This window comes from Canis lupus, chromosome 22 (genome assembly GCF_003254725.2).
Source record: "Canis lupus dingo isolate Sandy chromosome 22, ASM325472v2, whole genome shotgun sequence".
Lineage (NCBI taxonomy): Eukaryota > Metazoa > Chordata > Mammalia > Carnivora > Canidae > Canis > Canis lupus.
The window spans coordinates 50,636,539-50,659,217 of record NC_064264.1 but is presented as its reverse complement, the minus strand read 5'-3'; the positions used below and the strand labels follow the sequence as shown (position 1 = coordinate 50,659,217).

Here is a 22,679-nt window from a genome sequence, read left to right as displayed (position 1 = left end):
CCATGAAAGCTATATTGGACTAATTGGGACCAGTATTTCCTCTGATCTATTCAATGCTACATGGTTTGAGGTGAGGCTAAGGGTAGGTGAATTAATGAGGCCTCACACAATGTGATCATTCTAATCTTACTCAGATGGATTGGGCAACTTACAAGTCCTATTCCAGTGTTTGATGCTAGGTGCATTATTAATAATGAGATTTTTTTTTTTTTTTTTTTTTTTTTTTACTTATCCCTAATCCTACCAGGCTAAGCCCTGGGCCCTACTGATGACATTTCTTTGCTACTGCTGATACCTTTTCTCAATTGATGGCATGAAAACAAAACAATACAAAACAAAAAGAGGCTTTTATGACTATTTTAATGTTGACAGGATTTTTTTTAAAGGTCTGAAAATAGCCATTTCAAGTACTTCTCATTTTCCAGGATCCTTACACTGGGCCTGGGATTTCTCATTATCCCATTTCTTCCTGCAAGTAATTTGTTCTTCCGAGTGGGCTTTGTGGTTGCAGAGAGAGTCCTCTACCTCCCCAGTGCTGGGTACTGCATGCTGCTGACTTTCGGATTTGGAGCTCTCAGTAAACACACTAAGAAAAAGGTATTGGGCCCAGAGTGGTGCCATTCATAACCAAGACAATTAGACAGATCTTCCTTATGACATTTACTATCTCTCTCTCTTCCTAAGAAATTGGTTGCTGCTGTTGTACTGGGAATTTTATTCATAAACATGCTGAGGTGCATGATTCGCAGTGGCGAATGGCGGAATGAAGAACAGCTTTTTAGAAGTGCCCTGTCTGTGTGTCCTCTCAATGCCAAGGTATGTTGGCTGCTGTGTTTCTTTAGAAAGACTTCTTTAGGATAGGCTTTAAGTTCAACTTAACAAGAAGATTGTTTACCTTCACACAGAATCTAGCATAAGACCATGACCAAATACTTGTTTTTTTCTTCAGTTTTGTTAATGATTTTGATAAAACTTATTACAATTCCACTTGACCAAAATAATTCAGAATAAATTATTACAACCAATGTCAGTGAAACTGTAATGAAGTTTTGCTCATCTTCCAGTTAGTCCAGTCAATCACCCTTTGAAATGGTGGCAGAGAAGTAACCCCACACATCCAGACTGTGGCTGGGAGAAGGACAGAGTAGGAATTTGTTTCACTTGTATTTTTGATGAATCCAGTCTCTTCATTTAACCAGCTGTGCCTTTTTGGGCAAAAGTAAACTGTTTTGAACTTTCAGTGCCCTTATCTATAGAGGGGAGATAATGTCTGTCTCCCAGGTTTGTTGGGAGGCCTTAATGAAATATGGCATCCAAAGAGCCCTAACATGGTAGTTAGAACATAGTAGGTACTCAAGAAATATTAGCTTTCTGGGGCTCATTTTGGTTTTGGGTTGTGTCATTAAATGACAAGAAGAGAATGCTAAATGACAAGAAGATAATCCTTCCCAAAATAGGAGAAATGGGTTTGGTTAGAATAATTTTCTATCGGTATATAGATTATTAATAAATAATGATATATTCTCTCTCAGGTCATCAGAATAGGAGTTCCTAGGATGCTTAAATGTGATCCTCTAGGTGGAGAAAAAGAGCTCTCTGGAGTTCTTTCTCATTTCCATATTCTATATTTAAGAGAAAGCAGTGATTTCAGACAAAATTATATGAATAAATCTAATGGAGAGTTAACATCTTATTGTGATCCTGAATAAAGAATAGTATAAAAGGTGCTAACTCCTTGTTTGTCTTTTTATTGAAAAAAAAAAGCTTGTTCATGTTTTATAGTTAAGAGACTTAGATAAGAGTGAATTACTTCAAGCTTTTCTCCTTAATTTGATTTGCTGATCTATCCATTTATTTTATGCTACTAAAAATAAATTGCCTGTGATTGAATTTCATAAATGTTAATAGATATGCTTTATTTTTGCTTTTCTGTTTGAATAGTAATAATTATCCCTTCTATTTATATAGTTCTTTCCCACAAGGAACTCTGATATCTTTGTAGAGGCTCTATAATTAATCTCTATTATCCTCCCTCTAAGGTTTTTATAGAGAGGGTTTTCTTTTCCTTACTTTCCAAATGGAAGAAACTGAGGCATAGAATGATGGAACTGATACTATCTAGATGACTAATTTAGGTGGTAGATAGAGACATGGTATGATATACTGCCCAGGTTATGCAAGTAAGTGAAGGGGAGGGGTGACATATGTGATGTTTGAGCCTATATGTCTGCCCTAGTAAGTGATTTCATATGTTATAATAGGTGATTTCCTTTGTTAAAGGTATGACACATGGGCAGACAATCATATGTCTGCATGTGTAGGGTTTTTTTTAATAAATTTAAGACATACATGTGGTGCCTGGGTGGCTCAGCTGGTTAAACGTCCAAGCTGGTTAACCATGACCTGATTTCAGCTCAGGTCATGATCTCAGGGTCATGGGATTAAGCCCCACACCAGGCTCTGCACTCAGCATGGAATCTGCTTCAGATTCCCTCTCCCTCTCTCTCCCATTCTCTCTCTCCCTCTTTCTCAAAAAAATAAAAGAAATCTTTTAAAAAATTTAAGACATAGATACAAAACCTCATCCTCAAAATGGACCCAGTGGTGAAAGTCCTTCCTAAGAACCTTTCTCAATGTTACCATTCAGTATAAGCAAGATAGCAGTTTGGGGGGTTTCTTTATCTGTTTCTGTGTATTTGTTTCCCTTTCCACTATAAATTGCCATGTAATAAAATTATGTTTCCTTTTTTTTCTTTTTGGAAAAAAGCTAGGCTGATTTCAGGGAAGAGACTGCATTTAGAAAGATGCTGTTTTCATTCAGCTCTGTTGCAGGAAATACATTTTCTATATTGGTTTCCACTTTATATTCATTGCATACTAAGTAAGTGTTTGGCACTTGGCTCTAGACTAGGCCCAGATTTACAAGCTGAGACTCATCTTTTCCAAATATTGTAATATCCACGTAGCTAAGGCCAGTGCCTGGTCTACAGTTAAATTACCCACACTGCCTTGCATGTGGTAGGCACTCAATATTAGTGATGGAATTGATTAACATGGAAATTAAACATCCTTAGCCTACAACAGATGCAATATCAAGGATTTAATTATACTTAGTCATTTTTCATTTTTAAGCTTTAAAAATAATTGTGCCACTTTGTATCAATTCAGATACAATTCCAAATCCTTTTAACAATGAAAAGGATCATACGCCATGATGAGGTATTTCCTTAAGGATGAGCCAGGATAGTTTATAGGACTTTTAATGTGTTTAAAACATTTTAGCATCAAGCGTGAGCAGAAAATTTGAAGCAAACTGGCCATAGCTCTGGTGTTAATGTACCTTCCATTGTTGGTTCACGTGTCATGGGGCTAGGGTGGTGGTTTTTTTATTTGCAGTTTCTGTGCTGGTTTGATGCCTCAGCAGATGAATCACAAAGCTAGAGGCAAAGTTCAAGAACAAACAGGGTTTTTCAGTCTTTTACATTGTATGGAAACAAAACTCACTCATTCTTTAAACGCTGTTAGAAGTGAACTGTTTAGGAGGGTTCGGGTGTTTATCCTTTTACAATGGGTTATCTAGACAGCTGTTTTCCATATAGATACTTCCCTCCATGTAACCCATAGGATGAGGCTGGCTTCTGGGCCAGCCTGTTTATATCAATTCTTAATTATGGACAGCTTGCCTTCTAGGTCTGTGTCAGATTTTTAAGTAGTTCCATGGAAATAACTAGAGTCTGAATTTCCAGAGCACTCCATCTTTCTCCCCTGATCTCCTGGCTGCTGTCATTCTGGGTGCCTAACAGAACACCATGTGTACTGCAGAGGGCAGTTGAACTCTTTGTCTGAGCTTTTTATTGAGAAAACAGAATTTGCCCATAACAAAGAAAAGCAGAGGAGCCCAGGGGCAGAATGGGCCAGAGTCCTGTGAAAGTCTGAGTAGAAGCTGAATTTGTATTCTAGGGACCACACACCCACATTGCTCACCGGTTGGATTCTCCAGATTTGGCTGCTTTGTGCATGGGATGGGAGGTGAGGTAGCACATCGAGGCTGGGGCCAGGGCAGGCATAAGGTGAAACCATCTAGAGCCCACTTTTCAAAGCATGTGCTACAGCCATAGCATTAGCTACAATTTGAAGACACTAATACCTATGAATGGACAATAATATGGGTCGAGAAGCTTAAATTATACCATATGCTGTGCAGTCCTGTACATTTCTATCACCTGTGACTTCCCTGCTTGTGATTCCTTTTGTCGGGTTAGATAAAAGTAAACGTATAGGCTTTAAAATTGGCAGTTAAAAAACGAATCCCTGGTATGTATGTGCTTAAAAGAACATCGCACTGTTCCATACCTTTCCAGAAATACTACTATTTTTGAAGACAAGCTGTAACTGTAGATTAAGATTGATACGGAAGGATGTGGTTATATTTCCAGAAGGGTTTTTGAAATATTCAATGTGATGCTACTTGAAATGCGCTTAAACCATTACCGTATTTCATGATATATTAATTGGCGGTTTAAATAAGAGACATTTATTTTCTCACAGTTCTGGAGGCCAGAAGTCCAAGATCAAGGTGTTGGCAGGGTTGTTTTTTCCTGAGGCCTCTACTCTCTTGATGTCCTCATGCGGTCTGTCCTCTATGTGTCCTCTGTGTCCCGATCTCTTCTTCTTACAAGGACAAAGGTCAGATTGGATCAAGGCCACCCCAATGGCCTCAGGTTAACTTAATTTTCTCTTTAAAAGTCTTGTCTCCAAACACAGTCACATTCTGAGGTACTGGGGGTCGGGACTTCAGCAGGCGAATATAAGGTGGGAGTGGGATACAATTCAGCTGTTAACATGCAACAAGAAACATGATTTACTTTAAGAAAAATAACAGATGGCATGAATGAGTGGGTCAAGAAATCATTTCAAGCAGCTGGCCCCATCCTCACCCAGTGCCCTCATAGATAGGTGTGATATAGTGAGAAAAGCACAGGTTTGGGAGCCTGGCTTCAGACTCAGCACCACATCCCTTGGGTGAGATGCTTGATGATGCCACAGCAGTCCCCAACTCAGAAGGATAGCCATGTGGCAGGGCTGCCATGCAGAGAAATCACATATGTATATGGTGCCAGCCTGGCACCGGGCTTGTGGTAACCCTCAGTATGTGCCAGCTTCCAGAATTACTGTTGTCATGAGCCACACTGAACACATCTGATTTGAATGAATTTCTCTGGCATCATCTCGTCTGAGATTGCTATTGGCCTATGCATCATAAGCCTCTAAGAGGAGTGTCCATAAATACTTCTGACAATAGTCCTTGTGAGTCTGTGATTCTGCTGCCCCAGCATTATTTTGGGTCCCAGCCCCTTTCCTTGTAATTAGTTCTGAGCCCATGTACAGTTGAGAAAAATGCCCATCGGTTGGCCTCCCGGGGGCCCTCAAGTTAAGCTGACCTGAGAATTTCTGGTAGCTTTGCAACTCTGAGTCCAGTTTCTTCTAGTTAACTTTACCACCCTCTTCAATCATTTAAAAATTATCTCCTTATTCTCCCTTCCTTTACATTGAGGCAAAATTCTCATAAAGTTGACCATTTTAGTTCTTCAAAAAATTAAAAATATAATTAACCATATGATCCAGCAGTTCCACTCCTGCGTAGATACCCAAAAGGAAAGTAGGATCTCAAGGAGATGTATGAACACACATGTTTTTAGCAGCATAGTTCACAGTAGCCAAAAGGTAGAAGCAACCCAAGGGCCTGTCTGTCAGCAGATGAATGGATGAACAAAATGTAGTATGTGCATGCAATGGGATATTACTCAGCCTTGAAAAGGAAGGAAATTCTGGCACCTACTACAATGTAAATGAATCTTGAGGACATTACGCTAGGTGAAACAAGCCAGTCACAAAAAGACAAATACTGTATGCTTACACTTCTGGAAGTTATCTAGCATAGTCAAATTCATAGAAACAAAGTAGAATGGTGGCTGCCAGGTGCTAGGGAGAGGGGGAAACAGAGTTAACTGTGTAATGGGTGCAGACTTTCAAATATGCAAGATGAGGAGAGTTCTGGAGATAGGTTGCACAATAGTGGGAATGCACTCAACCCTACTGAACTATACACCCAAAACTAATGAAACATTGTGTGCTAACTACACTCAAATAAAACTACACTCTTTCTAGTGGTTAAGATGGTAGCCTTAAAGTTATGTTTATTTTAAATTAACTAATTTTAATTAAAAATTTTTTAAAAAGATGGTAACCTTAAAGTTATGTTTATTTAAAATTAATTTTAATTAAAATTTTTTTAAAAACTTCCCATGTGTTTTTATTTTTTATTTTATTTTTTATTTTTTTTTCCATGTGTTTTTTAGAATAAGATGGTCACTATTAAATACCTTTTTAAATTAGCCATTTCAAAGAGAACATAGTCAGTGACATGTAGAGTGTCATGATGTAGTGGGACCCACACTTCTCTCTAGTTCTAGAACATTTCATCACTTCATTCTCCTGCTGTTGCTATATTATCCCCAGTTCGCAGTTTGATTAGAGAGGTTGAAACAGGAAAGTCTTATGGGATCTCTTCCTCTCCTGGCTGGCTTGCTCCACATGATCACAGGACCTGTGGCTGTACCACCTCAGCCTCCCTGCCACATTGGTGTCCCCAGCCTGCTCCTCTCCTGAGCTCAGGTGGCCACCTTGGTCTCTCTACTTGAGTTCTCCAGGGATTTCAAAATCAGCCTGATTCCTATCCCCCCAAGCAAGCCTAGCCACCTCTCCTATCTCCCTGCAAAGCCATCATATCATTCAGGTTGTGCAAGTTAGAAACCTCGAGTTCATTCTTTACATGCTTTCCCCACTCTTCTTAATCCATCACCAGTTTCTCTGCCCTTTGCTCCCACAGTGTTCTTGAAATTCCTCTGCTCTTTCACCACCACCCTGTTCAATCAGCTGTCCTCCCTTCCCTGGGCCTGCTTCCTTGGGCTCTCCCTGGACCCCTGCTACCTGCTGCTTCCCCACTCACGTGTCTCCCACAGCATGACTGATTTGTTATAAACCTAACTCTGATTATGACCTGCCACCCTCCTACACCTGGCTGTGGTTATGGGTTGAATTGTGCCCCCCGAAAAAAAGAGATGTTCAAATCTTACGCCTGGTACCTATGAATGGGGGCCTTGGCAGGTGTCATCAAGATGTAGGATGAGTTCTTAGTGGTACAGGGTGGGCCCTTAATCCAATATGACTGGTATCCTTATAAAGAAACACAGACACACAAGGAGAAGACCGCGTGAAGACAGGCAGAGATTGGAGCGACACAGCTGCTAGCCAAGGCACACCAAGGATTGCCAGCGATCCTTAGAAGCCAGGAGAGGACGGAATACCTTTTCCCTTAGAGCCTCTAGTAGAAATCAACCTTGCTGCCACTAATCTGCCTCCAGAATGATGAGGGAATACACGTCTGTTGTCTTAGCATCCCCAGGCCCCAGATTTTGGTATTTTGTTTGGCAGCCCTCAGAAACTCACACACCTACAGACCCTGTGCTGGTCTTTTACTGCTTCTGGGCAAAGACTAAACCAGACCCATCACTGCTTGGGGTTCCCTGTGCAGCCTATTCCCCCATGCCCTCCTGCCTGCTCTCCCTTGCCCTCTGCACTCCAGCGACACTGGGCTTCTTGTAATTACCCAACTGAACACACTGGCTTCCTCCCTGCCCATTGCCTGCTCTGCCCTGCACACTCATTCCAGCCCCTCACCTGGTGACCCCCTGCAGATCTCCACTGGAGGGAGGGCCCTGTGACAAGACAGCCTTCTCCCGCCCAGACCAGGTGCCACCCTGGGAACTCCCCTTCCTCCATAGCCCCAGGTGCCTTCTAGTGACACACCTTCCAGGAGGGTCATTTCACCCACAGCTGGGGCTCCAAGAGGCAGGGATCTGATGGGTTTGCTCGCCCCTGTGTCTCTAATTGCCAGAAGTGCCTGGGCAGTCACCACAGGCATCACCTGAAGGAACAAGGGTGTTAGAATTTCATTAGCATAAACTAGGATGTTTGCAATGCTACAGAAGAAAGGTGTCCTACAAGAAAGGGCTGTAGTTAAAATGCAGAATCCTTGTTTTTTCCTCTCACAGCCCTGTGTGGTTGGATTTTGCATCTCAGCCCTCATGGAGGATGATGGGCATCTGGGAGGAGGGGGACTGAGGGTTTAGCAGTAAGACCAGCCCTGCTTTGTAATTTTTGAGTTTTCTTAAGTTAAATATCCTTCTGTCCTATCTGAGTGATATCATCTGCTTGTTGCACCCTGTCCTTCTTTTTTCTTTTTATACAGGGTGGCCTGCCCTCTGTAGGGTTTTAGCCAAAGCTCTGGTGGGATTTTGTTGATTTTTTGTGGTTTTTTTTTTTAACCTTTAGTTTTTCTTTTCAGTTAGAAGCCATAATAGGTATCCCTGCTCTGAACAAAGAAGCCTATCAGCTGATGGCCAAGTTTTTATCTGTATTTTCAGGTTCACTACAATGTTGGCAAGAACCTGGCTGACAAGGGCAATCAAACAGCCGCCATCAGATATTACCGGGAAGCTGTGAGGTACTGCAAGCTACTTGTCTCATTTATACCCATGTCTTGTTTTAACTGTCTAGGATTTAAAAAGACCCCAACTTTAAATTTCTTTGCCAATTCCTGACAATTTAGTGAAGACTAACTACTGAGCATTTACAGACAGCTCGGTTTCTCTCTCTGCTTTCAGATTAAATCCTAAGTACGTTCATGCCATGAATAATCTTGGAAACATCTTAAAAGAAAGGAATGAGCTGCAGGAAGCGGAAGAGCTGCTCTCTTTGGCTGTACAAATACAGTAAGCATTGGTATTTATAATTACGCTAACGACAAAGAGATGGACTCCTGCATTCTGGGGTCTAAGCCTTTCTTTTCTTTCTCTTTTCATTAAAAAATGCTCTTCTAGACCAGACTTTGCCGCCGCATGGATGAATTTAGGCATAGTTCAGAACAGCCTGAAACGGTTTGAAGCCGCCGAGCAGAGTTACCGGACGGCAATCAAACACAGAAGGAAGTACCCAGATTGTTACTACAACCTTGGGCGTCTGGTAAGTGTTAGGTGTCCTATGGCTGCAGAAGAAAGGCTTGGTTTTTCCTTTTTATAATAAAATGATAGAAGCAACATTCAATGCTAGCACCCTACATCTTATAAAGTGATATGCTTATCACTTGAAGGTAACTATTTGATTTCCTAGTCTGTAACTTCTTAAGCTCTAATTAGAGAGCAATTCAGCTTGACTTAGCCAAATTTAAGTTATCTGAAAGGCAACAGGTTACACCAAGGAATAAATTAGAATTTTTTCAGGTCCCTTGTGCCCTATAAAACAGTACTCTGAGGGTCACTTCCTGATAAACATCAGTTTCTTTGTTTTTAAAACATGAATAAAAGCAGAGATTAAAAAAACAAACCCATAATGTGGTTTCTGAGTTTCCATCTTCTCCTTCTTCCAAGGACAGCTCCCCACATCCCTAGACATTCATACTAACTGTTCTTCCTGTAAAAGAAAGCTCAGGGGGATTTATTTGAAAGGGCCTCCAGATTCTCCAAAGGAAACAGGAAAGAATGTATTCCATAATGACTTCCTTTTTTTAGTTACTGCTAAAGATCTGATTCCTCCTGATTGTCTTTTCTTATACTTTATTTCTTTATTCAAATAAATATTACAACAATAGCTAAAACGATAAGTTCAGTAATCCTAAAATCTGAAAACATGCATTGGTAAATGATGTGGATCCAGTTATTGCTTCTGAAAAACCTCCATGAGGATGCACAGCTTAATCCTTTGAGCTCTGGATTTTCTTAATGAAGAACCATACACACAATGATGTGAGGTGATGGAGGTAGTATAACTAGCCTTATTGTGGTGATCATTTCACAATATACACATTTATCACATCATTACGTTGTACACTTTAAATTTATGTAGGTTCTATGCCAATTATATCTCTGTAAGGCTGGAGAAAAAAGACCCACAAACAGCAAAATTCCTTAAATAAGAATGATTATATTCTCCCTTCAGTTAAGCCTTTAATTTTATTTTAAGAAACTAAATGCATATGTTTCTAATATATTCAGTTTGATTAAATGAAAATTTTTTTAAGATTTTATTTATTTATTCATAGACACAGAGAGAGAGGCAGAGACACAGGCAGAGGGAGAAGCAGGCTCCATGCAGGGAGCCCGAAGCGGGACTCGATCCGGGGTCTCCAGGATCACACCCCGGGCTGCAGGCGGCGCCAAACCGCTGCGCCACCGGGGCTGCCCGATTAAATGAAATTGTTAAGGGAAAAAGGGTTTGCTCATTTTAGCCAAACTGGAATACATATATAATGATATAACTTTTAAAAGAAGTTTAGAGGGGTGGCTGGGTGGTTCAGTCAGTTTATCATCTGCCTTCAGCTCAGATCATGATCCCAGGGTCCTGGGATCAAGCCCCATGTCTGGCTCTCTGCTCAGCAGGGAGCCTGCTTCTCCCTCTTCATCTGCCTCCTGCTCCACCTACCTGTGTGTTCACGTGTGCACATGCTCTGCTCTCTCTGTCAAATAAATAAGATCTTTTTAAAAGAAAGAAAAGAAATTTAGACATAATTTTCCAGATTTCATCCAGACTTGCCTCACAGGTAGGATTACATCAAAGTTGTTTTAAAGAGATACCTATTTATCCTCACTTTAAGGGTCCTGAAACTTCTTGGTTTCATGGAGTCCTTGTGTTAGCAAAACCAGTGGTTTCTAAAACTGGTTGAATACTAAGTCCTTCTACCCCATCTCAGATTTATGGAATCAGAGGCTCCATGGATGATCCACATTTACAAAGCAAACCAACAAAATTCTCCAGTCATTCCAATACCATATTGTTGGCCCTATATTTGGGAAGATCTATCTGAGCCCTGAGAAGACAGACCAACCAGCTTAGAGCAGAAGAGACTGTTTGGGGAGGGCAACTTGGAAATCATGAATTGCTTGAAGATTATTGAAAATCCAGGGTTCAGTTCTTAGCATGATGGGAATGTATGTGGTCTAAACTGCTGTTTATGGATTGGGTAGCCATGATTGTGGGTGTCATGGAGGCAGAATTTTATGAAGGGAGGAAACTAAGTGGTAGGAACATGTGGCTAATGATGGTGAAGTTTTACCTCTCCCACTATGTATATGTCACTTTAAATGGACAGGTACTGTATGTGTTATACATTTTAAAGTGAAGTTGAAGTGGCTTGTGTGTTTATTATTCAAAGAATAAAAAACATGTTTCAGTTAGGATATACCCTGGGAAGATACCATCTCTATATAGATGCTCTAGTGTGGAAAAGAGGAATTGTTTCTTCCTGTGCTCAGAGGAAGGTGGCAGTAATGTGACTGAATCCATGCAACAGCAAGGTGTTTAAACAAGGAAAACTGATGGCAGGTGATTCCTGTTGTCCCACATAACTTTCTTCAGAGCCTTTCAACCTTTCCCACATTTCTATTTTCCTTTTACATTTTAAAATTCTGTGCTTTACGATCTAGTTACATACATTGATGTTGAAATAGTTTTCTCTGTGAAACCTAAGATTTGAGGAAAGCTGAAATTATTCTAGTGAGAAGCTGTTGAAGGACAATAAAAACTTTCCTCTACCCTCTTATGTTCTTCCTTTGGGGCCCTGCAAATTAGACTGACTACAGACAGATTAACAAGAGAAAAAAAAACAATTTTTTAACACATACATTGTGCATACACATGGGAAAAACAGTGATGAGTAACTCAAAGCGGTGGTTAGAACGTGGGCTTCTATAGCATCTTAACAAAGAACAATACATTTGTAGATAAGTGACAAGAGAAAGGAAGAGATTTTAGGTTTCCAAGGGTGGCAAACTGTCAGAAGGTAAATACATATGGAAACTAAGGTTTGTGTGGGTCCTTCTTCATGGCCATAAAATGCCCCCAGGAGAAGGGGGCATATGACAACCCTTATGTCTCTGTTTCTGCTTTTAGTCAGATAAGGGAAGCTCCATGAAGGCTTCTTTCTGCATTTGTGGAATCTCAAATGTCTTTAATGCAATAATCCTTATGTCAGACCAGTATATTTGGGATGGCATATTTTGATCCTGTACATTGTTCTCTCTGGGGCAGAGGGTAGGGAGACAGTAAAACTTCACCACAGTGATACAAGTAGAGACCAAAAACTTCAACCACATGCAAGGCAGGGTGGATCCTTCCAAAGTCAATGAAGTAAGAATGAGGGATGGGAGCAGGTTGGGTATTATCTGAACACTTGCAGGGATTACTGTTTCTATTGACTATGCCTATTACACTAGGACTTGCATGACATTATATTTGATATCCATATGAGTTCTTTCATTTTTTTTCTTCTGTTTCGGAGGTAGCTTTCTAGGTTATTGTTTGCAAAGTGAGTGTATCTGCCTCAGTCTTCTAGGTCACACTTAAGGCTCTAATGCTTGGCAGTCTGTTTCCTTCCCCTAGTAACGGCCTGTCACTGCAATTCTGTGGGGTTTGGAAAATAGAGAATTTATGCTAAATACGCCCTCTAACAGGTCCTAAGAAAGGGAAACAGAATATAAAAGTCAGGATTTTATCCATGGGCTTTAGTCCTTGGAAAGTCCTTCCCACTTTCATGTAGAATATCATCTGTAGTATTAAGTATATTAGACCTGGTACCACTCTCTCTGTATATTGTTTACTAATTATGCTACTGTGAAATGATCTTCCTGTGTTCCCTTCTGCCAACTGTTCTTGCTTATTTAAAGATTTTGCTCTCCATTGTTGTTTAATTATCCAGCTTTTGCCTGCTTGACAGCTTAAAAGCATTAAGAGCTTAATCTTTAACAGCTCAACCAACACATTTATATATTGATGAATAAGATGAACCTAATAACTTAAAATTTTCTTTTTAAAAATCCTCCTTAGTCACTCTTTAGTAACAAGAGGCAGAAACATGCTTTGATTTCTGCACTGAATGAGAAGGAGATGTAATGCAGTTTCCTTGTAAAATAGAAAATTGAGAAAAAGTGGCTTATTTGGGACATGTTACTATTAGAGAATTTCAGTAATAGTGACTGGAAATATTATTAGAGGTGATTCATTATGCAAGGACTGATTGTATCAATCAGGAACCATTCAGGAAAACAGAAACTGTGCTAAGTATTGTATCTTATTTTTATTTTATTTATTTAGTTTGTTTGTTTATTTAAGTAATCTCTACACCCAATGTGGGGCTCAAACTCACAATCTCAAGATCAGGAGCTGCATGTTTTCCAACTGAGTCATCCAGGTGCCCCTATGCTAAGTATTTTAACTTAGGGAACTCCTTCCATTTCTGCTCTTCTAGCCTTCTCACAATGTCTAGCCACGATGTTAACTCTGAGAGTATAAGGAAACCCTGTAGGAAACAAACAGGAGGAAGTGGTGCCACCAAAACATAAGGGCTCAGAGAAGGGAGCCCCTGTAATCCCAGGAGCTGATATCATGAAGGAGGACCACTGCTTCCAGCCTGGAACTGTGAAGTTGGGGTGAGGGGGACATAGCTCCTTCAGATGCGCTATGTTACGCATTCGTTATTTAACGAAGGGAAAGAAGGGACAGTGTGAGAGTGAGGGAAAGGATATCTCTTCCAACCATCTGATGTCATCTGTGACTCCTGTGGCAGAAAGCTAGCAAGGAGCAAAGTGGCAAAAGACCCTGAGACATGCATTTTGCAAAGTATAGAAGGATGGGCATGAGGCTAATATGTAAATAATGTGTGCATTACCTGTCTGCTTTCTGCATGGGTAGTTCTGGCCAAATCACTGTTTTTCTCTATATTTCCCTGAAATATAGATGCTACAGAAGGGGGAGTTTGAAACAATATAAAAGTAAAGTAAATTTGACCTGATTTAGTCTGTTGTTGTTCTTCAGGAAATAGTAATAATATATAATAAGAAGAAAGAATAAAATATGTGAAGAATTTTGTTGTTGTGTACATGATGTTATGTTGGCTTGCGCCTGTGTGTTAGAAAGAATGTCGCCACAGATTTTGTCCCAACTGATTCAGATGCATGTTACTTGCAAGAGAGAATGGACCAAGAAATCAGTGGAAAGTCAAATATAAGCAACTAAATGTTGGTATAACTAACACCCTAAATTATTTTACTTTTTGAACTTTTCACATCTTTTCCTCACTTATGGGGTGAAATATCGTGATTTGAGTTTCTGAGTCTCATGGAAAATCTGACAACATCATTAGCAAATGGATATCCATAAGGTTTCCATAATTGAACCTTTCTTTTAAAAAATTTTTTTAAGATTTTATTTATTTATTCATGAGAGACAGAGAGAGAGGCAGAGACATAGGCAGAGGGAGAAGCAGACTCCCTGTGGGGAATCCATGCAGGACTCGACCCCAGAATCCTGGGATCACAATCTAAGCCAAAGGCTGACACTTGGCCACTGAGCCACCGAGGTGCTCCCATAATTAAACCTTTCCTTTCCTTACCTAATATGCCACCTGTTTGCTGTGTGAGTCAGAGAGAAAGTCAGGATGTTTCTGTTGCCTAATAAAAAGACTTGCCGGTAAGGAAGGAAATTGCCTTCAAGTCCAATGAATTGTTATCATTTCTAGTTTTTGCAGACAGAGGCAAAGGAACTAAGTTCATTCAAATGAGATGGGCATTTGAACTGAGTGAAAGACTGCAAGAAGTTCACCTGCCAAAAAAAATCTATCACTTCCCCACTTGGAGTGCTTTTATTAACTGCAAAGTGAGAGCCACCATTTTGTGTTGTCATCAGTGTTAAACAACGTACCCTCTCAAAAGAAAGCAACAGATAGGGGCACCTGGGTGGCTCAGTGGTTGAGTGTCTGCCTTTGGCTCAGGTCGTGATCCCAGGGTCCTGGGATTGAGCCCCACATCAGGCTCTCCACAGAGAGTCTGCTCCCCCCTCTGCCTCTGTCTCTGCCTCTCTGTATGTCTCATGAATAAATAAATAAATAAAATCTTTGGGAAAAAAATAAAAAAGAAAGCAACAGATAATTCTCTTCTTCCTAAAGGAGGCAAACAGACTTCAAATTGCCAATGCAGGGGTGCCTAGCTGGCTCAGTCTATAGAGCATGTGACTTTTGATCTCAGGGTTGTGAGTTCAAGCTCTGAGTTGGGTGTGCAGATTACTTAAAAATAAACCTCTTTTTTAAAAAATTGCCAAGGGGTTCCATATTCCAAGGAATTTACTAAAAGTATGTCTAACACACTCATTTTGGATGTTGCTTAGACGTAGGCAGGAAGAGCCTACCCAGAGCATCCATCACAAGATGAATTTGACACATGTAGCTGTTAATCACATTAAATATTTTCTTTACCTCTTTAAATAATACTTTATCAAAGGTAAACTATGTGGTCTTTCTAGAAAAAGTAATGATTAGATTTTTAATTTCTCTCTCCAGGAATCTCAAATATTATTTGACACCTAGAATCAATAAATTATGAATTACAGTTAAGAGGCTGTAGGCTCAGGAACTAGACTACCTGGTGCTCAATCCTTCTTTCCCATTTCTAGATGTGTAACTTTGAGCAAATGACTTAATATCTCTGTGCCTCAGTTGCTTCATCTGTAAAATGGGGCTAGTTATCTACTTCAGTGAGATATTTGAGGATCAAATGAGTTAATATGAAAACTTAGAAGCTCAGTAAGCACAAGGCTTTGTTTAGTTTGGGGTTTGATTTTAGTTATGTCTTAGAGGAAGCAATGACATTGAAATACTGATATTTAAGGGCCGTGCTTTATTTTCAGTATGCAGATCTAAATCGCCATGTGGATGCACTGAACGCGTGGAGAAATGCAACTGTGCTGAAGCCAGAACACAGTTTGGCTTGGAACAACATGATCATACTCCTCGATAACACAGGTACAGAAAGGCACCTTGCATAATTCAGAGGACACTGTGCCACAGTGCCATTGGATAATCAGCAGATTAAATGTACATTCTTTCTCTAGTGTGTATGAGTTAAAAAGAATTAACATGGGATAATATTTTACATGACAAAAATTATTCTTCTAGAAAACAGAGTTTCCTTTGACAAATATGTATGTGTGGGGAAATGGTGCACTTAGAATTAGTGCTGAGCCATGGGGGAAGGCGGGTGCTCGGATCTCATTTCTCCTGGAGCCTGTCATCTAGCATTGTCCATCATCTAAGGTGCTGGAGGTACCCAAAAGTGATCAATAATGGCTTTTGGGTTAATAAATGCGAGGTCCATGCTCTAAAGTTCACAGACTATTTTTAAAGGAGATGCCCTCAAACCTACACTGAGAGCCATGGATTCCTATTTTAGATCTAATGCTAACAGATTTGATGTGGTTTCTCAGCCGGGATCTTAGCTCTGTGGACTGAAAGTTACTCTACTCCCCTTCTTTTGAAAATCCAAGTATTCGGTAAGAAATGACAGTTTTAATTTGGTGGAATTTCAAGCCAGTGAGCCATCTAAGCAGTGTGGAGAAAAGATACACACTTGTTTCTAATGGAGGTATAAAATGTGTACTTCAACATGATAAATACTCAGTTATTAAAGTGTTACTATGGTTACTCTTATTCTACAGACTTGTTTTCTCATTTAGGAATAACTGGTATCTGGGGAAAAATTAAAACTAGGTTTTATATGCTTTTATAGCATTTAATCAAAGGCTGTTTATATATTATGTCAGAATTGTGCTGGACTGCAGTGGTTTTGCAACTGATCTTATCGTGTGTGTGTTGTGTGTATGTATATGTGTTGTGTATAGTGCATATGTGTGTGTTGTGTGTCATGTGTGTTTGTGTGTTGTGTATGTGTTGTATATATGTCTGTTGTATATATATTGTATGTGTACATGTGTTATGCATTCTTCATTGATTTTCTTAAGGAATTATTCATAATCATTGTGTACAATGCACATAAGCACTGTTTGAGAGACAGAATGAACTACCAGTAGAATGTTAACATGTTTTTTTAAGTTTTTCTATGGTTTCCTCACAGGTAATTTAGCCCAAGCTGAAGCAGTTGGAAGAGAGGCACTGGAATTAATACCTAACGATCACTCTCTGATGTTCTCGCTGGCAAATGTGCTGGGGAAGTCCCAGAAATACAAGGTGTGTAAACTGCAGGCCGAGATTTCTTGCAATTAATGCCAGCATCTGACAGAAGCCATAAATTTTACTTCTGCCCAGTTAAATTCCAAATCAGGCCAAAAGAGCAAGGGCAGGGCACCAGTGTGGCTTGGTCAATTTGCTTCCTAGAGAAGTTGCCCAAAAAATGGATTTGCAGGGTCAGACTTCATGTCTTTTCTCATCAGAGTTCATTACCGTTGCTCTAACATGGGGAGGGGAGGAGAAGACCACAGAAGAGACAGTGACAGCTCTCCTAGCAGATACCCCAGCCCCTACTCTGATATTTAAAAATGAGAGACGTGCATGAAATATCTCGCTGGGTGGCTCTGAGGTTTGGCGCCTGCCTTCAGCCCAGGGCATGATCCTGGGGTCCCGGGATCAAGTTCCACATCAGACTCCCTGCGTGGAGCCTGCTTCTCCCTCTGCCTGTGTCTCTGCCTCTCTCTCTCTCTCACTCACTCTCTCTTTCTCTGGGTCTCTCATGAATAAATAAATTTCTTTAAATAAAAATCTTTAAAAAATATATCAGAGAGTTTAATAGCTTCATATTAACGTTTCTAGATTTTGCTCCAGAGAAGCTTTTTTTAAAGATTTTTATTTATTTGGGAGGGAGAGAGAGAGAGAGAGAACGCGAGACACGAGCATGAGCAGGGGGTGGGGGGAAGGAGGAAGCAGGCTCTCCAATGAGCAGGGAACCCAACTTGGGACTTGATCTCAGGATCCCGGGATCATGACCTGAGCTGAAGGCAGACACTTAACGACTGAGCCACCCAGGTGCCCCTAGAGAAGCTTTTTGAGGGGGTTAATTTTTGTTTTTTATGGGTTTACCTGTGTAGAGCTGGGGGAAGAAGGTAAGGTTTATGGTTTTCCCTTCCATTGACCTTTCCAGACATCTTTGTCAACCTAATGGCTCAGAAGTGTCCAGCCACCAGCTACAGCCAGTCATTTTCAAGATACAACTTACGTAACCATTGTATTGATTTCTTTCTATCATCCCACAGTCTATAAACTAGAATCCTAATAAAATGACTGAAATTTGGCTTCTAGTTCACTTGTTGATTTTTTTCTAGATAAAGTAGACAATACTCCATAGAGCAGAATGGAGAAATGGGTTTCCTACTTTTTCTATACATTTTGCATCCTAATTGTCTAGGCCAGGATGCTGAGCCTAAGATAAGGAAAGAAAATAAGTTTTAAAGTCGATTTAGATTCCCTGGCCTTCCTATTTCTCAGATTTTAGGTTAAATGATAATGTTTGACAATCATCAGAAAGAATAGCTACTTAGAGCATAGCTACAAATCTCTACAATCCTTAATTTTTTTTCCAGCATACCTAACATGGCAAGAGAACCTTACACTGCCTCAAAGGAGTTTCAGCTATTCTAACTTGGACCATAGTCATTGACTGAGTTCTGGTAGTGATATTTGCTGACATCTTGTATGTTAGCCTGAGATCTTCATTCATTCAGTCCTTTCTGGATGACATTCCCAAAATACAAATTTTCCTTTGCCAGCTTTCTCTAAAAGATTGTGGTTTCAAAGAAGTTTTCCCAAGGGTCCAGCCTGCTTCTCAGGAGTTCCCGAGGCCATCTCTGGGCAAGAAATTCAGTCTTTCTATACCTTATAAGATGCGTGATCCTAGATGTGGGAAGCTCCCTTGGAAATTCACAGAAGGTGCAGCTCGAAAGAGCAAACTCATCCCTGAACCACCAACTTTAGTTGATTTAGATTAGGGTTTGATACTCACTAACACATACATGGCCCTTTAGGAACACAAATGTGGATGGTGTGAATAGCTACCCCAGCAGGTGTCAACAAAGAACAGTTAGGCATCTTTATTTCTCAGTATTATGGTAGAATGGGACTATCCAGGCAGCCATGGTCCCATAATGATCAGGTAAGAAGACACTTGGCCATGCCCCATAGCAACCCGATTGAAAGTGAGCACTGTTTGGAGGAAATGCAAGTCTATAGAAGAATCGGTTCGCGCCCATCAGGGGCATTTGGTCATGGTCACATGCAGTACTGTGACTGCTTAGATGACAGATGGCTGTCAAACCGTCATTCTCTCTGCTTATTTTTTCCAGCTGAATGGGCTACTTATGGATTGCTGAGAAGGTTGTGAGTTCTTGGGGGAGATTAAATTGGCCCCAAGCTCCTACCTTAAGAAACCTGGAAATGAGTTTATTGATGCTAACTGAAAATGATACTTTTGTGGGTGTCCTTAGCAGCCCAGCCCTTTCCTGGTCATTTGACTTTGGCTCATCCTCCACTGCACCCTGGGATCTTGCTACTTGAAGTAAGTAGCAAAATCCCACCCTCCTCAGGGAGGCAAGTGGCAGAGCTCATTTGCATATCCATCCTCTCTCTATGGCTACCACTGCTTCCCACTGCCCATCTTCCCCTCACTGCTGCCCTGTCACCTTTGTCCTGCCGCACAGTGCCCTGCCTGCCCTTCCAAACCTCTGCACAGGGTGTGACCCTCCTAGTCTTCCCAAATGTTTCTGGGAAAAGGATGCAGTGGTACACAAGGAGAACATTAAGAAGTCTGAAAACCATACACAGCAAAACTGTGTTGCTTTTGCATCGTCAATACCTTAATACCTTCTTTTTTTAATATCATTCTTCAGGAATCTGAAGCTTTATTTCTCAAAGCAATTAAAGCTCATCCAAATGCTGCAAGTTACCATGGTAATTTGGGTAAGGAAGTGTTTCAGTTTGAATTGTATTGAAGTCCTGTGGAAGTTTTAAAAAATGTGTGCATTTCTGTAAAATCAATGTTGGGAGAATGGTTTTTTCAAATCTAGCCTGTATTGGCCTTTATAATCTGGTTCTAAGATGTGTGTGTGTGTGTGTGTGTGTGTGTGTGTGTGTGTGTGTGTGTTTGTTTTAAGAAATTAACACATTAAAAAAGTATCTAAGTAAGTCATATTTACAAGTCATAATTGTATGACTAGACCAACTCCAATAATCCCCCACTCAGTGTATCCCCTTTTTATGATAAACTTTGATTTTCTTCCTTTGTGTGAAAGATCCTAGAATGTTAAACTAAGAAGTACTTTGGAAGTTTCTAATCTAACTTATGTCCTCTCCCTTCTTCCCTAGTGGACCTCCCATTGTAGCCTGGTCTCCCCTGTGTTCTTATGTGTTCTCATATCTTGGCTAAAAGTGCATTTACAGTGATTTATTCCTTAAAATTGCTTTCTTCCATTTTTACATCTCAATAATTAAGATTTTTAGAGCATAACAATGTCAATGTTTAGAATGGTTCACATGTGAATATATTTTTACCAAATCTGTTCCCTACAGACTCTGTAGCTTCTCATCATGAAAGTCGTGAAACGGCAACAGTTACCCTTCTGCCCATGTCAAAAGTTGGTTTTACTCACAAAATCACAATAATAATCAGCATTTTATCATTCTGATAATTAGATTTTAGTTATCATTTTATGGTCAGATCTTAATGTTAGAGCCCTTATTTCCAGCTAGTAACAACAAGATATTATTTTGACAAAAGATATAGGGGAATCTTTTATTCATATGCTGGGCTTCTGCGTGGTCAGGGCTCTGAGCAGTGGCGGACTCCAGCCCTATCCAGCCTTACTTCCTGGAAATTTCATGGCAGCCTTCGTGTACTCTTCCTTTAATTCTTTATGTAATAATGTTGCTTTAGGTAGATGGGTTATGTCTAGTGATATGCAGAACCCCAGAAGTAACAGGAGGTGGTTAAACGGACAATCACCAGAGAATGTGGTTGTAATAAATAAAGTTTGTGGTACAGACAATATTATTTTAAACAACAATTTCTGAAAACTGTTTGCAGAGGTGCTGTGATTTTATTTTATTTTTTTTTTTACAAGTGGTTAGGAATACCTCAAGGTATTCAGAAGCATTTCCAATGAAATCCATCTCTTGCTATTTCAGCTGTGCTTTATCATCGTTGGGGACATCTAGACTTGGCCAAAAAACACTATGAAATCTCTCTGCAGCTTGACCCCACTGCATTAGGAACTAAGGAGAATTATGGCCTGTTAAGAAGAAAGCTGGAACAAATGCAAAAGAAAAACGTCTGATCCTTTATCCTACATTTTTGTTTGTGTGCATGAAGCATATCATTAATATTATGTGGTTATGTTTAACCATTTGAAAGTCTTAAGTGTTGTTTATTTTATTCTGGGTTTTTTTTTCTATGAAAACAAAGACATGCAAAAAGATTACAGCACCAGCAATATACTCTTAAATGCTTGATGTGGTTTTTGCATTGAAATTGTATTTTTTCAGACAACTCAAATGTAAATTCTAAAATTCCAAGAATAAAATCTTTTTTAATTAAAAAGAAAAAAGAAAAAAAATTATCTGGAGCGACTCACAGTGGAATTAAACCTGCATTTGGGGTGTGAGCCATGTTGTACAGAGACTAGTACTATTACATGTCAGTCCTGAACAAGAAATGACAAACTGACTCTTAACAATTTATATAAATATCAAATGTGTCTGTATATTAGAATTTTTATTTAATGACAAAGAATAAATTTAGATTTTTGTTTTTTTAATCATTTTTTAACAATACACCATAAACTTCATTTGTAAGGAAATATATTTATTTGTATTTTTATGTTTTGAACAGGGCAAATAATTGCACGAAGAATGAAGTTTTAACATCTAATATATTTATATACTTTTCCCCCCATTGGAAGACACTCACTCCTGCAATAATTTTTGGATTCTCCCAATTTGTGCAGCTTCATAACATAGGAAGTTATATAGTATTCATATTCTACTTAAGCTGTTACTATTAATAGAAAATTCAAGCCATGCTTTAGGCAAAAGCAGGCAGTCTGAAGTCTTTGTTTTTGTTATATCCGGTATTAAGAGGGCTACGTATCTATGTAAGTTGCTTTTTCATGTTTTTAGCTGTAAAGCAGTTTTCCATTTGGCTTAATGGAACTGCAGTCATTACTGTATCCAGAAAATGCAAGAGGTAAATTTTCTCTTAAAAGGAGTCATACTTGGGGTGTTTGTGGTATTTTTAAGACTTGAAATTTTTCCTCTTACTTGATCAGAATAATCATGTTTGCTTTGTTTTGCTCTTCTATATATACTGTTGAGCTAATGATTTATGCAATCTCTGTAATTTCTTATGCAGTAAAATTATTACACAAACTGGTATAAAAATGTTGTACTGCCCTCTTAATAGATGATTTTCAAAGTAGTGAACTTTGTCTTCCTTTCCCTTTAAAATGAAATCAAAGTGACCAGTTCGTCCTTTCTAGTATGTGGCTTCTCTTTGGTGTCAAGGACCATGTAATAGGATTGCAGTCTGGAATATCCAGGTTTAGAGAACAGGATGAACAGATCCACAAGGAAATGAATTTAATTCTCTACACTCAAATTTGGATGGGAGGGCAGGTCTGCGTCAAATTGTAATTTAGAAATCGTAACTTATGATGGTTTGAGGTACTTCAGGAAAGAAAGTGCTAGTGTTTGACATACATCAGAAAAGAAAGTGCTGTGTTTCAAACATTTCTTAAAA

At 39.6% G+C, this 22,679-nt stretch overlaps 1 protein-coding gene across 7 annotated transcripts in view; it reads left to right on the top strand.

Annotated features, from left to right (window-relative positions):
* Positions 1-22,358, top strand: part of TMTC4 (transmembrane O-mannosyltransferase targeting cadherins 4) — a 64,526-nt gene extending 42,168 nt beyond the window's left edge. For 5 of the 7 annotated variants that reach the window (XM_035704511.2, XM_025441371.3, XM_025441369.3 and 2 more), the window contains 9 exons: positions 426-597; positions 685-816; positions 8,487-8,566; positions 8,727-8,834; positions 8,943-9,084; positions 15,793-15,907; positions 17,016-17,128; positions 19,777-19,846; positions 21,071-22,358. In XM_035704511.2, the coding sequence (XP_035560404.1) occupies positions 426-597; positions 685-816; positions 8,487-8,566; positions 8,727-8,834; positions 8,943-9,084; positions 15,793-15,907; positions 17,016-17,128; positions 19,777-19,846; positions 21,071-21,219 (1,081 nt within the window). In that variant the 3' untranslated portion in view covers positions 21,220-22,358. Of the gene's footprint in view, positions 1-425; positions 598-684; positions 817-8,486; positions 8,567-8,726; positions 8,835-8,942; positions 9,085-15,792; positions 15,908-17,015; positions 17,129-18,035; positions 18,193-19,233; positions 19,742-19,776; positions 19,847-21,070 lie in introns of those variants that run through there. The other 2 variants (XM_025441372.3, XM_025441373.3) reach the window with 2 other exon arrangements.
* Positions 22,359-22,679: the final 321 nt, after the last annotated feature.